Below are 13,457 nucleotides of genomic sequence, written 5' to 3'. Positions count from 1 at the left end.
AAATCGCAAAAAATCCAAGACCCAAGTATATGCTCAATCATCACAGCAAGGAAAAACTTCGAACAAAAATTGAACCAAGTACCAGAATCAATTAACATACCCGGAGAGAGATCGTTTCTTCTATCGCCTTTTGACCTCGATCTCTGTCTCTATATCCCTAACGGAATACCAGAATATGAGGAAGATTTCCAATGAACTGGATAAAGGAGGAACCAACCGATCGAGGCTGCTATAGAAGCCTCAGGAATGAGGAGAACGACGCGAGGATGTGAGAGTTATAAGAAAATGACGATCGTGGACTCTTACACAGACGCAAATGGCAAGAGTACAGTTATAAGCAGACGGGTGGCAGAACCGTAATTTCCTCGCGAGCTGGAACAGTGCTTAGTTACAGGGCACCGACCAACTCAAAAATAGTATATAGTAAATCTGACACAGGGTGATTCACGTCTTACCCAAAACGTAATAATTGACCCGCTTTATGGGAGGGCACCCTCCACGTCCTCCATAGTCGACCCAAAACAGCTACTGTTCCCCAGTAGAATGAACTTCCCAACCAAAATCGCAGGCAGAATTCCCCTCCTCCTTCCCTCCTCCTCTTCTTTTGGTCCACGAGGTTCTCTTTAATCCCTCCCCAACTGTCAGTCTCTCTCTCATCCTTCCTTTTTCCCACATCAGCCTTCTAAATGAACCTTAAAACTAACACACTCAGCTCTTCTGTTTCCTGTTCTTGTTCTTCGTTTTTGCCTCTCAGGTCTGCGCAGATTGGGTTTCGTGACACTAGCCCACAACCGGAGATTGAAACCCAACATGGCTTGGAGCTTGGAGCAACTCGACGCCGCCGCCTTTGAAGTTGCCCAGTTGGGGGCGGTTCGTCCGGCGACTGAAGCTCACGTGCAGGAGGCTGTTGAGGCTCTTCGAGATGGAAAAGTCATTGCTGTCCCTACCGATACGCTTTACGGCTTTGCCTGCGATGCTTGGTATGTGAAAACCACAATGCACGTTCTACACCTGTTTGATGAAATGCCTCTGTGAGTTTGTTGATTTTGCATCTGAATGCAGCAAAGAGGAAGCGGTGAATCGGATTTACGAGATTAAGGGGCGAAAGCATACGAGTCCTTTAGCCATTTGTGTTGGGGATGTGCTGGAGATTCAGCGGTTTGCTGTCACCGAGCATTTGCCTCATGGTTTAGTCGAGAGCCTGCTTCCGGGGCCTGTTACTCTCGTACTTCGACGAGGTACACTAAGTCGTAGCATTTGCATATACGGATAAAGAATGAAAGAATGACAGTGTTGATAAGCACTGCCTTTAAATGATGATGCAAAGCAATAGAGATTGTTGCTTTCAGTTAATTCAGTGTTGAGTAAGAAGAGTTAGTTTGGCTGTTTTGCAGGGGAGTCGAGTATACTTGAGAAGTCCTTGAACCCCGGATTGGAGAGTATAGGAGTCAGAGTGCCGGACTGTAACTTCATCAGGGGGATTGCCCGGGGATTGGGGAGTGCGTTGGCCCTTACCAGTGCAAACCTAAGCGGGCAGCCAAGTAGTGTTAGCATCAAGGATTTCGAGAGCCTCTGGGAACATTGTGCGTATGTATACCACGGTGGCGTGCTTCCTTCAGGTCGTGCAGGCTCGACAGTTGTGGACCTTACCAGGCTAGGCAAATTCAAGATTCTTAGATCTGGAAGGTAAGCATCCAATTCAACTGCGATACAGTATGTTAGAGTACATGGCTGAGCAAAATAAATTATTAGACATTACTCTTGATGCTTTGTTAATTTGATAAAAATTCAAGTTGGCAGGCCAGTAGTAGTTCGCATAGGTTGATGTTTAATCATCACTGGAGTGCATTCTAGTTGTTTGGAATATCTTGGGTGGTTTCTCAAGTGATTCTTAATATGGCACTAGTGACAAATTTTCTTTTGTTAGAATAGGTATAACCGTAGATGGCTCGTAATGTTAAGTTCGGACCTGTTCTTATGACATGAAAAGTACAACCTGCTTTAGCTATGTTTCCTTTGTTACTTGTGACTTTTATGCGTTTGGGTCTGTAAGTTCATTCTTTTCCTTTGATAGTTTTCTGAACTATACTATGTTATGGCATTGCAGTGCAAGGGAAGAGACTGTTGCTATTCTAGAAAGGCATTCTCTTGAAGAAGAATCGGCTGGTTAAACCACATGTAACCTCCATTCTGCAATGAAGTTGCATATGCTTTGAATTATTTATCAGTGACGCTTGAAAAGAAAGTTAGGGACATATATATTAGATGCTTGATTTTTATGATTTGTAAAATTGTTATTGTTTCACAAGCTGATTCTTGCAGTCTTTTCTACTCTACATCAACACTCATCGGATTTGTTGTAAACCAATGTAAATTTCCATTCACGTAGAAGTCTGTTGGGGGAGCGTTATTTCTCAACAGCCATTCTACATCAGAATGTTGCTAAAGATGTTCTAATTTGTTCGATTAGAGTACCACTCCTAGTGACCATTAATCTCTCTCCTTAGCTACTCACGCCCCGTACTTGACTCAAATCATACATCCCTTTGACAAGTTTGTTTGAAATAAACTTGTGTACGGAATATCACGGTTCTTTGGAGTCAGTAGTCAACAAAAGAAGAGTATTATCACCTAAAGTAAAAAAAATTACTAAGACAAGAAAATTACAATGATCTACTATGGTGGACTTAGGGCTCGTCAACGGGCCGGGTTCGGCCCGGCCCGGCCCATAAGTGACGAGTCCGGGCCTTAATAAATTTAAATAAGTGGCGGGCCGGGCCGGGTATTTTCAAAAATACGAAGATCCAAGCCCGTCCACTTAAGGCGGGTCTTGCGGGCTTTTGCGGGCCGGGGCTTACGGGCTTGTATTAGAAAAACAATATAATACTCTAATTTAAGGGTTTGAAACAATAAAAGAATTGTTAGAAAACATTCTAAAACAAAAGTCACAAATAAATTCTAGTTTCGAAATATTATCGATTGACACCAATAAATGTGATCGATATATATATTTAGGGACCGTGTAAAAATTTCATCTAATTCGGACCTCGTTTAACCGTCGGAATTTTCGGTCAACAAAAAAAAGAGGCGTTTTCACATAATAAAATCTCATTGACCGGGGCTTTGCCAAATAGATTTCTTTAGTTCGACCGCGCACGATAGGTAACAAAAATTAGGTGATTTCAAATATATAAACAAATTTCCACATTCGCATCTTGGTAATTGGTCCCCCCTTAGGGCATATTAGTGTTGTTTTTGGTTTACTGGAAATTCCGACGGTTAAACGAGGTCCGAATTGCATGAAATTTTAAAATGATCATTAAATATATATATTGATCACATCGGATGGTGTCGATCGATTCCGAGAAGTTTCATTCATATAGTCACTTCATAATGTGATAGTTTTATTATAAACCTAATATAAGGTTATAATACATTAGTGGACATTTCGGCGATCGACAACTCCAATTCAAAATATGGTCGATCGACACCAGTAGATGTGATCGGTATATAGATTTAGGGAACCCGTAAAAATTTCGTCCGTTTTGGACATGGTTTGACCGTTCGTACCAACGGACAACTAAAAAATAGGCATTTTGACATATTTAAACCTCATTGACTGGGGCTTTGCCAAATAGATTTCTTCAGTTCGACCGTGCACGATAGGTAACAAAAATTAGGTGATTTCAAATATGTAAACAAATTTCCACATTCGCATCTTGGTAATTGGTCCCCTCTTAGGGCATATTAGTGTTGTTTTTGGTTTACCGGAAATTCCGACGGTTAAACGAGGTCCGAATTGCATGAAATTTTAAAATGATCATTAAATATATATATTGAACACATCGGATGGTGTCGATCGATTCTGATAAGTTTCCTTCATATAGTCGCTTCATAATATGATAGTTTAAGTATAAACCTAATATAAGGTTATATTACATTAGTGGACACTTCGGTGATCGACAACTCAAATTCAAAATATGGTCGATCGATACCAGTAGATGTGATCGGTATATATATTTAGCGAACCCGTAAAAATTTCGTCCGTTTTGTACATGGTTTGACCGTTCGTACCATCGGTCAACTAAAAAAGAGGCGTTTTGACATATTTAAACCTCATTGACCGGGGCTTTGCCAACTAGATTTCTTCAGTTCGACCGCGCACGATAGGTAAAAAAAATTAGGTGATTTTCAAATATGTAAATAAATTTCCACATTCGCATCTTGGTAATTGGTCCCCTCCTTAGGGCATATTAGTGTTGTTTTTGGTTTACCGGAAATTCTGACGATTAAACGAGGTCTGAATTGCATGAAATTTTAAAATGATCATTAAATATATATATTGATCACATCGGATGGTGTCGATCGATTCCGAGAAGTTTCCTTCATATAGTCGCTTCATAATGTGATATTTTTATTATAAACCTAATATAAGGTTATAATACATTGGTGGACAGTTCGGCGATCGACAACTCAAATTCAAAATATGGTCGATCGACACCAGTAGATGTGATCGGTATATATATTTAGAGAACCTGTAAAAATTTCGTCCGTTTTGGACATGGTTTGACCGTTCGTACCAACGGTCAACTAAAAAAGAGGCGTTTTGACATATTTAAACCTCATTGACCGGGGCTTTGCCAAATAGATTTCTTCAGTTCGACCGCGCACGATAGGTAACAAAAATTAGGTGATTTCATATATGTAAACGGCTTTCAGCATTCACATATTTGTAATAGGTCCTCTATTAGGGCATAATAGTGGTGTTTTCGATTTACCAAAAATTCCGACGGTAAAACGAAGTTCGAATTGGATGAAATTTTTACAGGGTCACTAAATATATATACCAATCACATCGGCTGGTGTCGATCGATCCCGACAAGTTTGTTTCATATAGTCGCTTCATAATGCGTTAGTTTTAATATAAAACCTAATATAAAGGGTATGATACATTAGTTGACGCTTCGGCGATCAATAACTCTAGTTCAAAATATGGTCGATCGACACCAGTAGATGTGATCGGTATATATATTTAGGGAACCCGTAAAAATTTCGTCCGTTTTGGATATTGTTTGACCGTCCGTACCTACGGTTAACAAAGAAAAAGGCGTTTTGACATATTAAAATCCTCTTTGACCGGAGCTTTGCCAAATTGGTTTCCTTGGTACGACCACACACAATCGGTGACAAAAATTAGGTGATTTCAGATATGCAAAGGACTTTTGGTGTTCGCATTTTGGTAATGGATCTTTCCTTATGACATATTAGTGTTGTTTTCAGTTTACCGGAAATTCCGACGGTTAAACGAGTTCCGAATTGGATGAAATTTTTACAGGGTCACTAAATATATATACCGATCCTATCTACTGGTGTCGATCGATCCCAAGAAGTTTCCTTAATATAGTTGCTTCATAATGCAATAGTTTTATTCTAAACCTAATAAAATATGTATGTATAATATTTTATTATTTAGCGGACTTTTACGGGCCGGGTCTTGCGGGCTTTTTGCGGGCCGGGCCGGGTTTCACACCTATAATTTAAGCCCGGCTCTCTACCCACGAAAGCGAGCTTTGGCGGGCTTTCTCGCGGGCCGGGCTGGGTAAAAGTCCGTCGGACTTGCGGGTCTCCGCGGACTTTTCAGGTCCGCGGGCTAAATGATAAGGCCTAGGTGGACTCTTCAACTGAGCTGGGATTTTAGGCATCTTAAGCTGTCGGGAGTTTGTTTGTTTGGACATTGGAGAGTGGTCTTTCGCGGACAGAAACAGAATCTTCGCATTACGTTCTCCATTAGATTCCAAGTTTTTTCATTTCTTCCTTGGGCCTGATTTTGGCCGTAAATACATTTTCTACAATCTTCATCGAAGTTCATTTCGGAGTCATTAACCTTGATACATATAAATAATCAGAAAATGAGAGATTAAATTTAAGAGAATGTTATTTATGAATAAGATACTTATACCATACAGAGTGTTATTACGACAGAGATGACAATTTAAGTTAGTTATCTATTTAAGTGAATGAATTAGATACATAGAATGAATTAGATACATAGAATGATTAGAATCCATGAACATGAAAATGTGAACATATAAAACTACAGCAAAGAATACATGCACCCAAATTAATGACTGCATTTTCTGGTGGTTTTTCAGATACCGAAAATGGTAGAATTACCAAATAAGAAGATACCAAATGGAACAGCTTTGTCCGTTTTGCATGAATACAAAACTCATCCACTAAAAATTTAAATGCATTTCCAAAAATCCAAATCCTCTGAGAAACATGAAAGACTCTCTCTTTTGACAACTCACTTCAATCCCACCACCAGTTTTTCTGTCCCTCCCAAAATCCAGAGCCTTCTTCTTTTTCTTCTTCTTCTCCTCTCACTCTCAGTACCTGTCTGAACCAACACCAAGGTAAGCAGAGCCATGAACTTAAAACAAGCACACGCACAATCCACGTGTCCACCAATTGGGCATCTTTTTAAGCTCTTTCTAGTTGTTGGTTTTGTTGGGTTTGCATAGTTTGAGTTTAACTCATTCGAGGTAGTTTTTCTGGTTTCATGTTTTAGTTCTATAGTCTTATGTGAATTCACCCACAAGAGGGAGATCATAGTTGTTGTAAAATCAGTTTGGTGTTTGATTTCCTGGGAAAGATGAACTTTCATTGAGGAAGATCAGATTTTTGTTTTGAATAAGAGAAAGATCAAAATTTTAAATTCTTAAGTTTTTGAAATTATGTTGTTAATTTTCTGGGATTTGGGAATATTAACACGTAACCAAAGAAGATGAGATATTGTCGAATTTTTGTCTTAGTTTGATAATATGAAATTATGAGTTCACTGACTTTTTGGGAGCTTTGGAATTTGTGAAGGTAAAAGCTTTGGTGTTGCAGAAATGGCTACAGGAGCTGTGCCGGCTTCCTTTACGGGCCTGAAAAGCACTGAGACAAGATTGGGGTTCACTAAAAGCATGGATTTTGTGAGGCTTTCTGATTTGAAGCGAATTAAGTCTGGGAGAACTATAATTTCAGTGATAAGGAACTCGAATTCTGGATCAGATATTGCTGAAATGAAGCCTGCATCTGAAGGCAGCCCTTTGTTAGGTTGTTAAACTCTCTCATGATCAATTAGTACGAATTGGAGCCTTTGTTTTAGTGCATGTTGTTGTGTTTTAAAACATCAAACCATTTTTGATAGCTGATAATTTGGAGGATAGGACAAGCATATATCCAGTGATCAAGCCGTATATTTTCTTTGGTTTGCTTCCTGGCTTCCCTAGAAATGCTGAATGAGAAGTAATTTTAGTTATTACTAGTCGATTGTAAGTCCGTGAATGGTCAATGATTCACCAACGCTGGAGTAAAAGCTTGCCTCTATTGGGTATCTCTCTAAAATAAACTACATAGCAACTTCCAAAACGTACTGAAGAGTACAAGTCTTGCTTCAAGTGGACCAAATTGCACTAGATTTGTTGAACTAAGCCTCACCTAGTTAATAATGGCTGATATGTTCATCTCAGTTGAATTTAGCATGTCAGGAGTGGTTGCCTTAATACTTTTCTGTGCATTTGAGTAAAGCAGATAAGATGTAATTGGTAGTGGATATCAGCATTACAATGTATTTCTTTCTACCTCGATGGGATTCTTCAATCTTATCAATTTTTAATCGCTTTTGGTCTTTAATGTAGTTCCTAGACAAAAGTATTGTGAATCCATACACAAAACTGTCAGAAGAAAGACAAGGACAGTGATGGTCGGAAATGTTGCTATGGGAAGTGAGCATCCCATAAGGATTCAAACCATGACAACAAGTGACACAAAGGATGTATCTGCCACAGTTGAAGAGGTAAGTGGAGCTACTTAGTTTTGAGCAAACTCTGTGTATGAGTGATATGGTATAATCTCATCTTTTGGGTACTCTGCTAGTCGGATTTCTGTTCCTTCCTTCAATTCCAAATCTTGTATGAATTGTCAAATGCCTTTGTCATTAGTTTAGATTTACTAAAAGATGATAATGGGAAAATATTAAGTTTCACCGTTGAAGACTTAAAGATAAGATCAGATTGAAAGTTTGAAACCATAATTTCGCATGACATTATTGGCTTTGCCAAACAATATTTTTATTTTTTTATAAATGTAGACTTAACTATGTTTCAGTGGTAGTTGTTTAAATTTTCAGCTCTAGAGAAGAAATGCAACTATATCAGTTAAGTCTTAAAATAGTTGCATACCTGCAATATATTAAAATGACTGTTCTGTTGATAGGTGATGCGAATAGCAGACATGGGTGCAGATATTGTTCGAATAACTGTTCAAGGCAAGAAAGAAGCAGATGCTTGTTTTGAGATTAAAAATTCCCTGCTGCAGAAAAAGTAGGCCTGATTTATCTTATTTTGTTTGGTTTTAGAATCTACTTTATACATTGTATGGGGATTGACTATGTTGTAATCTGTGTGCGCAGTTACGATATACCTCTGGTGGCTGATATTCATTTTGCTCCTTCTGTTGCATTGCGAGTTGCTGAATGCTTTGACAAAATTCGTGTCAACCCCGGAAATTTTGGTATACAGCTCACTATGTAACAGTTTATGTTTTTGGCAAGAGTTGGATTCATTGAGGTCTTTCATTGCAGCTGATCGACGCGCACAATTTGAAAAGTTAGAATACACTGAAGAAGACTATGAGAAAGAGCTTGAGCACATTGAGCAGGTTGAAATCCATACATTTATGGTCTCTTCTTATATGCATGATTACAAGATTGTATTCCTTGTGCGTATATATGAGGGAATGCAAGCTGAATAACCTTTTGGCATGCCACCTCGTGACCACTTTATGTGGCAGCTGGTATGGCAGAGTCACATCAACTATCAGACAAATCATAAATATTATAAGATGATGTGGATTTGCCACATTAACTACCACATAAGGTGGCTTAGTGATTCACCTAGCTTAGCTTAAAAAAATAAGAAGCAAGTCATTTTACAAACTATATAAACCCGTGTTGCTGTATTGTCAAGTAAAATGATGCTTCATATTGACATCACATATTGTCAGTGTAGATGAAGTGGGGATTTCAATGATCAGATGGTACGTCTGTGGGTTATGTGAATTCACAAACTAATAATTTCTCATTCGTGACTCCGCATCGCACCTCAGCTTGCTTCAGATTTGCCAAAATCTGTTCTATCTATAATAAACTTGCTCCATGATAAGGGATATATCATAATCAGATATGACCAATATGCATTTGCTTGCATTCAGTTCTTGTTATTGTATTTAAATTTTATTTTTCTTGCTTAATCAGGTCTTTACTCCATTGGTTGAAAAATGCAAGAAGTATGGAAGAGCAATGCGTATTGGCACAAACCATGGGAGTCTTTCAGATCGTATAATGAGCTATTATGGAGATTCACCTAGAGGAATGGTGAGCAAGATATTCTGTCTTTTGCTGAAATTACTACAAGCTTGTTTGATTGAACTACAATCTTATTTGGTGTCATCTGTGTGACATTTGTCGAACAGGTGGAATCAGCATTTGAATTTGCGAGGATCTGTAGGAAGTTGGACTATCATAACTTTGTTTTTTCAATGAAAGCAAGCAATCCGGTTATAATGGTACAAGCTTATCGTCTTCTTGTGGCTGAAATGTATGTTCAAGGCTGGGATTATCCATTACACTTGGGTGTTACTGAAGCTGGAGAAGGTGAGGATGGACGGATGAAATCTGCTATTGGTATCGGCACCCTTCTTCAGGTATGATTCATATCTTGACCAGAATGGCGGATTGTGGAGAGTTTAGTGATGTGTTTAGGTCAATGGTTTATTTAAATACATCAACTCAATGGGATTATCCTGGGTTATGTTCCAGTGATATGATATCTATGGTAGTAGCTGACTTTAAAGATGTTTATGCAGGATGGTTTGGGTGATACAATTAGGGTTTCACTTACTGAAGCACCCGAGGAGGAGATAGATCCCTGCAAAAGATTGGCCAATCTTGGTATGAGAGCAGCTAATCTCCAGCAAGGAGTGGTAGGATTCTATGACTTCCAGTCTTGTAAAGAACTTCCTTCCTCCCTCCTTTAAATTAAATAATGGAAACTCATCAGTTTTCTTAATGGCTTGACCTGTATCAGGCTCCATTTGAAGAGAAACACCGACATTACTTTGACTTTGAGCGGCGATCTGGTCAACTGCCATTGCAAAAGGAGGTCAGTCTCTATGAACTTGATATAGGTTTACTTGCTGCCTTGTAATGTTTCTCTCATCTGATATTTTTTTTTCGATGTTGTCTTAACTGATATTTTAATACAAATAAAAAACACAGGGTGATGAGGTGGATTATAGAGGGGTCCTCCATCGTGATGGCTCAGTTCTGATGTCAGTCTCCCTTGATCAGTTGAAGGTGTAATTGACAATAATATCATACTATCTCCTATTTTATCCGTCCCTTTCAGTAAGAAAGAGGAGTAGGTATTAAAATGTTTCCTAATATTTGAGAATTACGTTAACCTTTTGCCTTGTTTATAGACACCAGAGCTTCTGTACAAGTCACTTGCTGCAAAACTTGTCGTTGGCATGCCATTTAAGGTCCAGTTTACAAATATTAGCGTTTGAGATTCCACAATATCAAAATTACCACAATCATTCACGTGTTAATTTTGTTGGTGCAGGATCTTGCAACAGTGGATTCAATCTTATTGAGACAGCTACCACCTGTTGACGATGATCATTCTGTGAGAACTCCACTAAACTTTTTATTATTTCTAGTTGCGCACGCACACTGACACCCTCCCACCTACACATTGTGATTTAATGTTGAATATCTTGTTCATATTGTTAAAATGGGAATGATGTGATAACATTCTTTATATTGTGATCAGCGCCTAGCTCTCAAAAGGTTGATAGATATAAGTATGGGTGTTATAACACCATTATCAGAGCAGCTCACAAAACCATTGCTAAATGCCATGGTTCTGGTAAATACGAAGGAATTATCAACTGGTGCATACAAGCTTTTGCCAGAAGGTACAGTTTGTTACAGATTTTTTGAGTGCTGATGCTTAATTAATTTGATGTTATCAACTTATCATAGTACTGCATAAATAAATGTTTGGCCTTTGATGTCATCTGATAGCTAAGAGGGTCTAGTACTCTAGTTATATATAGAGATATGAAAGGCTTTCTATTAGGGAGAAGACTGCTGCTGATGTAAAACTTGCAATTCATATCATGTCAACTGACTACCCCAGGTACACGCTTGGTTGTCTCGGTACGTGGTGATGAACCCTATGAAGTTCTGGAACTTATCAAAGGCCTGGATGTTATAATGCTTCTCCATGACCTGCCATACAGTGAAGAAAAAATCAGCCGAGTGCATGCAGCAAGGAGGTACAAATTGTAAACATTTCTATTAAATCATATTGAGATAAAAATTGCGATGTTAAGGCTGCCATGGTCCTAGACACCTCATCAATGAAGAATATTCTTTACTTTCATTACAAGTGCCCATTCATAATCCTTATGTTTCGTTCACACTTTTGACATGGTATGTTTACACTATTGTAGGCTATTTGAGTACTTGGGAGATAATGGCCTAAACTTTCCTGTAATACACCATATTCAGTTTCCAACTGGGATACACAGGTAATTACAAGTCACTCTCTTCCCTTTTGTCAGAATATTATGTTGATAGCACGTGTGGCTTAATCCCAACTCATGCAGGGATGACTTGGTTATTGGTGCTGGTACCAATGCAGGAGCTCTTCTAGTAGATGGGCTCGGAGATGGCCTCCTATTAGAAGCCCCGGACAAGGATTTTGAGTTCATTAGAAACACATCTTTCAATTTGCTACAAGGTTGTAGAATGCGGAACACAAAGACGGTACGACTTCTCTTTTTGAGTAAATTAGAATTGGGCATATAATAAAAAGAATGATGGTTTGATTAACCACTGTGCACGCATAAACCTCATTTCAGGAGTATGTCTCATGCCCATCATGCGGAAGAACGTTGTTTGACCTCCAAGAAATTAGTGCACAAATACGAGAGAAAACATCACACTTGCCTGGTGTTTCAGTAATCACCTAACTCTTTCCTCTCTGGCTAAATGATCCTTACTGAACAACTTAAAGTTTTAGTAACGCAGATGGACATGTAGTTTATAATCTATTTCCTTTGTTAGATCGCAATCATGGGTTGCATCGTAAACGGACCTGGGGAGATGGCTGATGCAGACTTTGGGTATGTTGGTGGGGCTCCTGGGAAGATAGACCTTTATGTCGGGAAGGTAATACTTTCCATCTTGCAATATAGATATTTTGTTGCAATTGCATACAGAAGATGATACTTTTCCATTTCATATTAGTCATAATCATTTTTATTTTGGACTCTTCAATCGAAGTGAACTTGATATGAAATTGAATTTTGTGTCAGACCGTGGTGAAGCGTGCAATAGAGATGGAGCATGCAACTGATGCCTTGATCCAGCTTATAAAAGATCATGGTCGCTGGGTTGAACCTCCTGTAGAAGAGTGAGTAAAAGCTGAAAAATGCTAATGCACACAGGGGAATAAGAGGAAGGTCGTCCTCTATATGTTGTTTCCTAAGTTCTCATAGTTAAAATTAATACATGATTACATGGTGACAGGAGCATAGAAAGATTCGTGTAAAATGTTCTTCACCTAGTATACAAAACTACAGTGTAATTCTCCCATTAATAATCCAAAAGATTAGGGTTTAGACATTTTGTTAGATGGTGCAAATTATATCTCATAACACAGGCTATTGATTTCAGTTAAATCCTTTATCCTTTGTTGGTTGTCGATTTTGTGAAATGTCAATAGCCAACCTCTCAGTACACACTACACACGCACAGTTCAAGAATATATATGGTTATCGGCAAATATCTATATGTTCAGACTTCAAGGTTTACAAACACAGCAAATTTGAACTAAATAGGGTGCTGTCGTTAGCTTCCCAACTTCATTTGCACCCATCTCCCAATTCCGAAATGCACTTGTATAATTAGGGTATTGTCCATTGATTACTGCTACGTACAGGATGTATAAGTCTCTGGTCCTCTGTTCACTTGTATAATTTGATGAAACGTAGGTGGACTTTGGTGTTTTTGACCACCGCCTGGGAGCCATGACATCCTTGAGAACTAAATTCTTCTACCACCTAACCTTACTCATCTTCAAGACAAGACTTCAACTAACTGTACATTTTCCTCCCAGTTCAAATTGTCACTGATGAATGAAGTTCATTAGCAACATTGCTAGCTATATCAGGGTGGCATTCCTGCGGTACTGGACTGCAGTGGTGGCGGCCGGTGTTATCGCAGATTTAGCTGGAGGTGGGGACTTGCCGAGTTGCCGACTTGGTTGGAGGGCTACATTGGTGGAGTGCGGTTGTGGCAACAACATGGTGTGGAGGATCGGAGATTGTTTTCACCG

At 38.9% G+C, this 13,457-nt stretch overlaps 2 protein-coding genes across 3 annotated transcripts; both read left to right on the top strand.

Moving 5' to 3' along the window:
* The first annotated feature begins 479 nt into the window (after positions 1–479).
* On the top strand, positions 480–2,415 carry LOC126788454 (uncharacterized). 2 transcript variants are annotated; one of them, XM_050514453.1, is made up of 5 exons: positions 480–616; positions 755–980; positions 1,063–1,238; positions 1,395–1,686; positions 2,108–2,415. In XM_050514453.1, exons 1-5 carry the CDS (start codon positions 544–546, stop codon positions 2,169–2,171), a joined length of 831 nt encoding a protein of 276 aa, XP_050370410.1. In that variant the 5' UTR covers positions 480–543; the 3' UTR covers positions 2,172–2,415. The 2 variants fall into 2 exon arrangements, with proteins under 2 accessions (XP_050370410.1, XP_050370411.1); XM_050514454.1 differs by having other exon boundaries at positions 489–640; positions 2,108–2,413.
* Positions 2,416–6,259: 3,844 nt separating this feature from the next.
* On the top strand, positions 6,260–12,801 carry LOC126789550 (4-hydroxy-3-methylbut-2-en-1-yl diphosphate synthase (ferredoxin), chloroplastic). The gene is made up of 20 exons (XM_050515743.1): positions 6,260–6,416; positions 6,874–7,104; positions 7,689–7,846; positions 8,266–8,372; positions 8,462–8,562; positions 8,633–8,709; positions 9,305–9,424; positions 9,523–9,753; positions 9,916–10,032; positions 10,137–10,211; positions 10,328–10,405; positions 10,531–10,590; positions 10,674–10,736; positions 10,884–11,028; positions 11,253–11,391; positions 11,569–11,646; positions 11,725–11,884; positions 11,980–12,078; positions 12,185–12,289; positions 12,436–12,801. Exons 2-20 carry the CDS (start codon positions 6,897–6,899, stop codon positions 12,535–12,537), a joined length of 2,223 nt encoding a protein of 740 aa, XP_050371700.1. The 5' UTR covers positions 6,260–6,416; positions 6,874–6,896; the 3' UTR covers positions 12,538–12,801.
* Positions 12,802–13,457: the final 656 nt, after the last annotated feature.

This window comes from Argentina anserina, chromosome 3, assembly GCF_933775445.1.
Source record: "Argentina anserina chromosome 3, drPotAnse1.1, whole genome shotgun sequence".
NCBI classification, from domain to species: Eukaryota; Viridiplantae; Streptophyta; class Magnoliopsida; order Rosales; family Rosaceae; genus Argentina; species Argentina anserina.
The sequence above is the reverse complement of the archived record's forward strand: the minus strand, read 5'-3'. Positions and strand labels throughout refer to the sequence as shown.

Bases quoted from the DNA above. Each gene is read 5' to 3' on its own strand.
- LOC126789550 (XM_050515743.1), top strand. From the start codon at position 6,897: ATGGCTACAGGAGCTGTGCCGGCTTCCTTTACGGGCCTGAAAAGCACT. The intron at 8,373-8,461 runs GTAGGCCTGATT...CTGTGTGCGCAG, and splicing joins AATTCCCTGCTGCAGAAAAA to TTACGATATACCTCTGGTGG. The intron at 12,290-12,435 runs GTAATACTTTCC...ATTTTGTGTCAG, and splicing joins TAGACCTTTATGTCGGGAAG to ACCGTGGTGAAGCGTGCAAT.
- LOC126788454 (XM_050514453.1), top strand. From the start codon at position 544: ATGAACTTCCCAACCAAAATCGCAGGCAGAATTCCCCTCCTCCTTCCC. The intron at 617-754 runs GTTCTCTTTAAT...TTTGCCTCTCAG, and splicing joins CTCTTCTTTTGGTCCACGAG to GTCTGCGCAGATTGGGTTTC. The intron at 1,687-2,107 runs GTAAGCATCCAA...ATGGCATTGCAG, and splicing joins AAGATTCTTAGATCTGGAAG to TGCAAGGGAAGAGACTGTTG.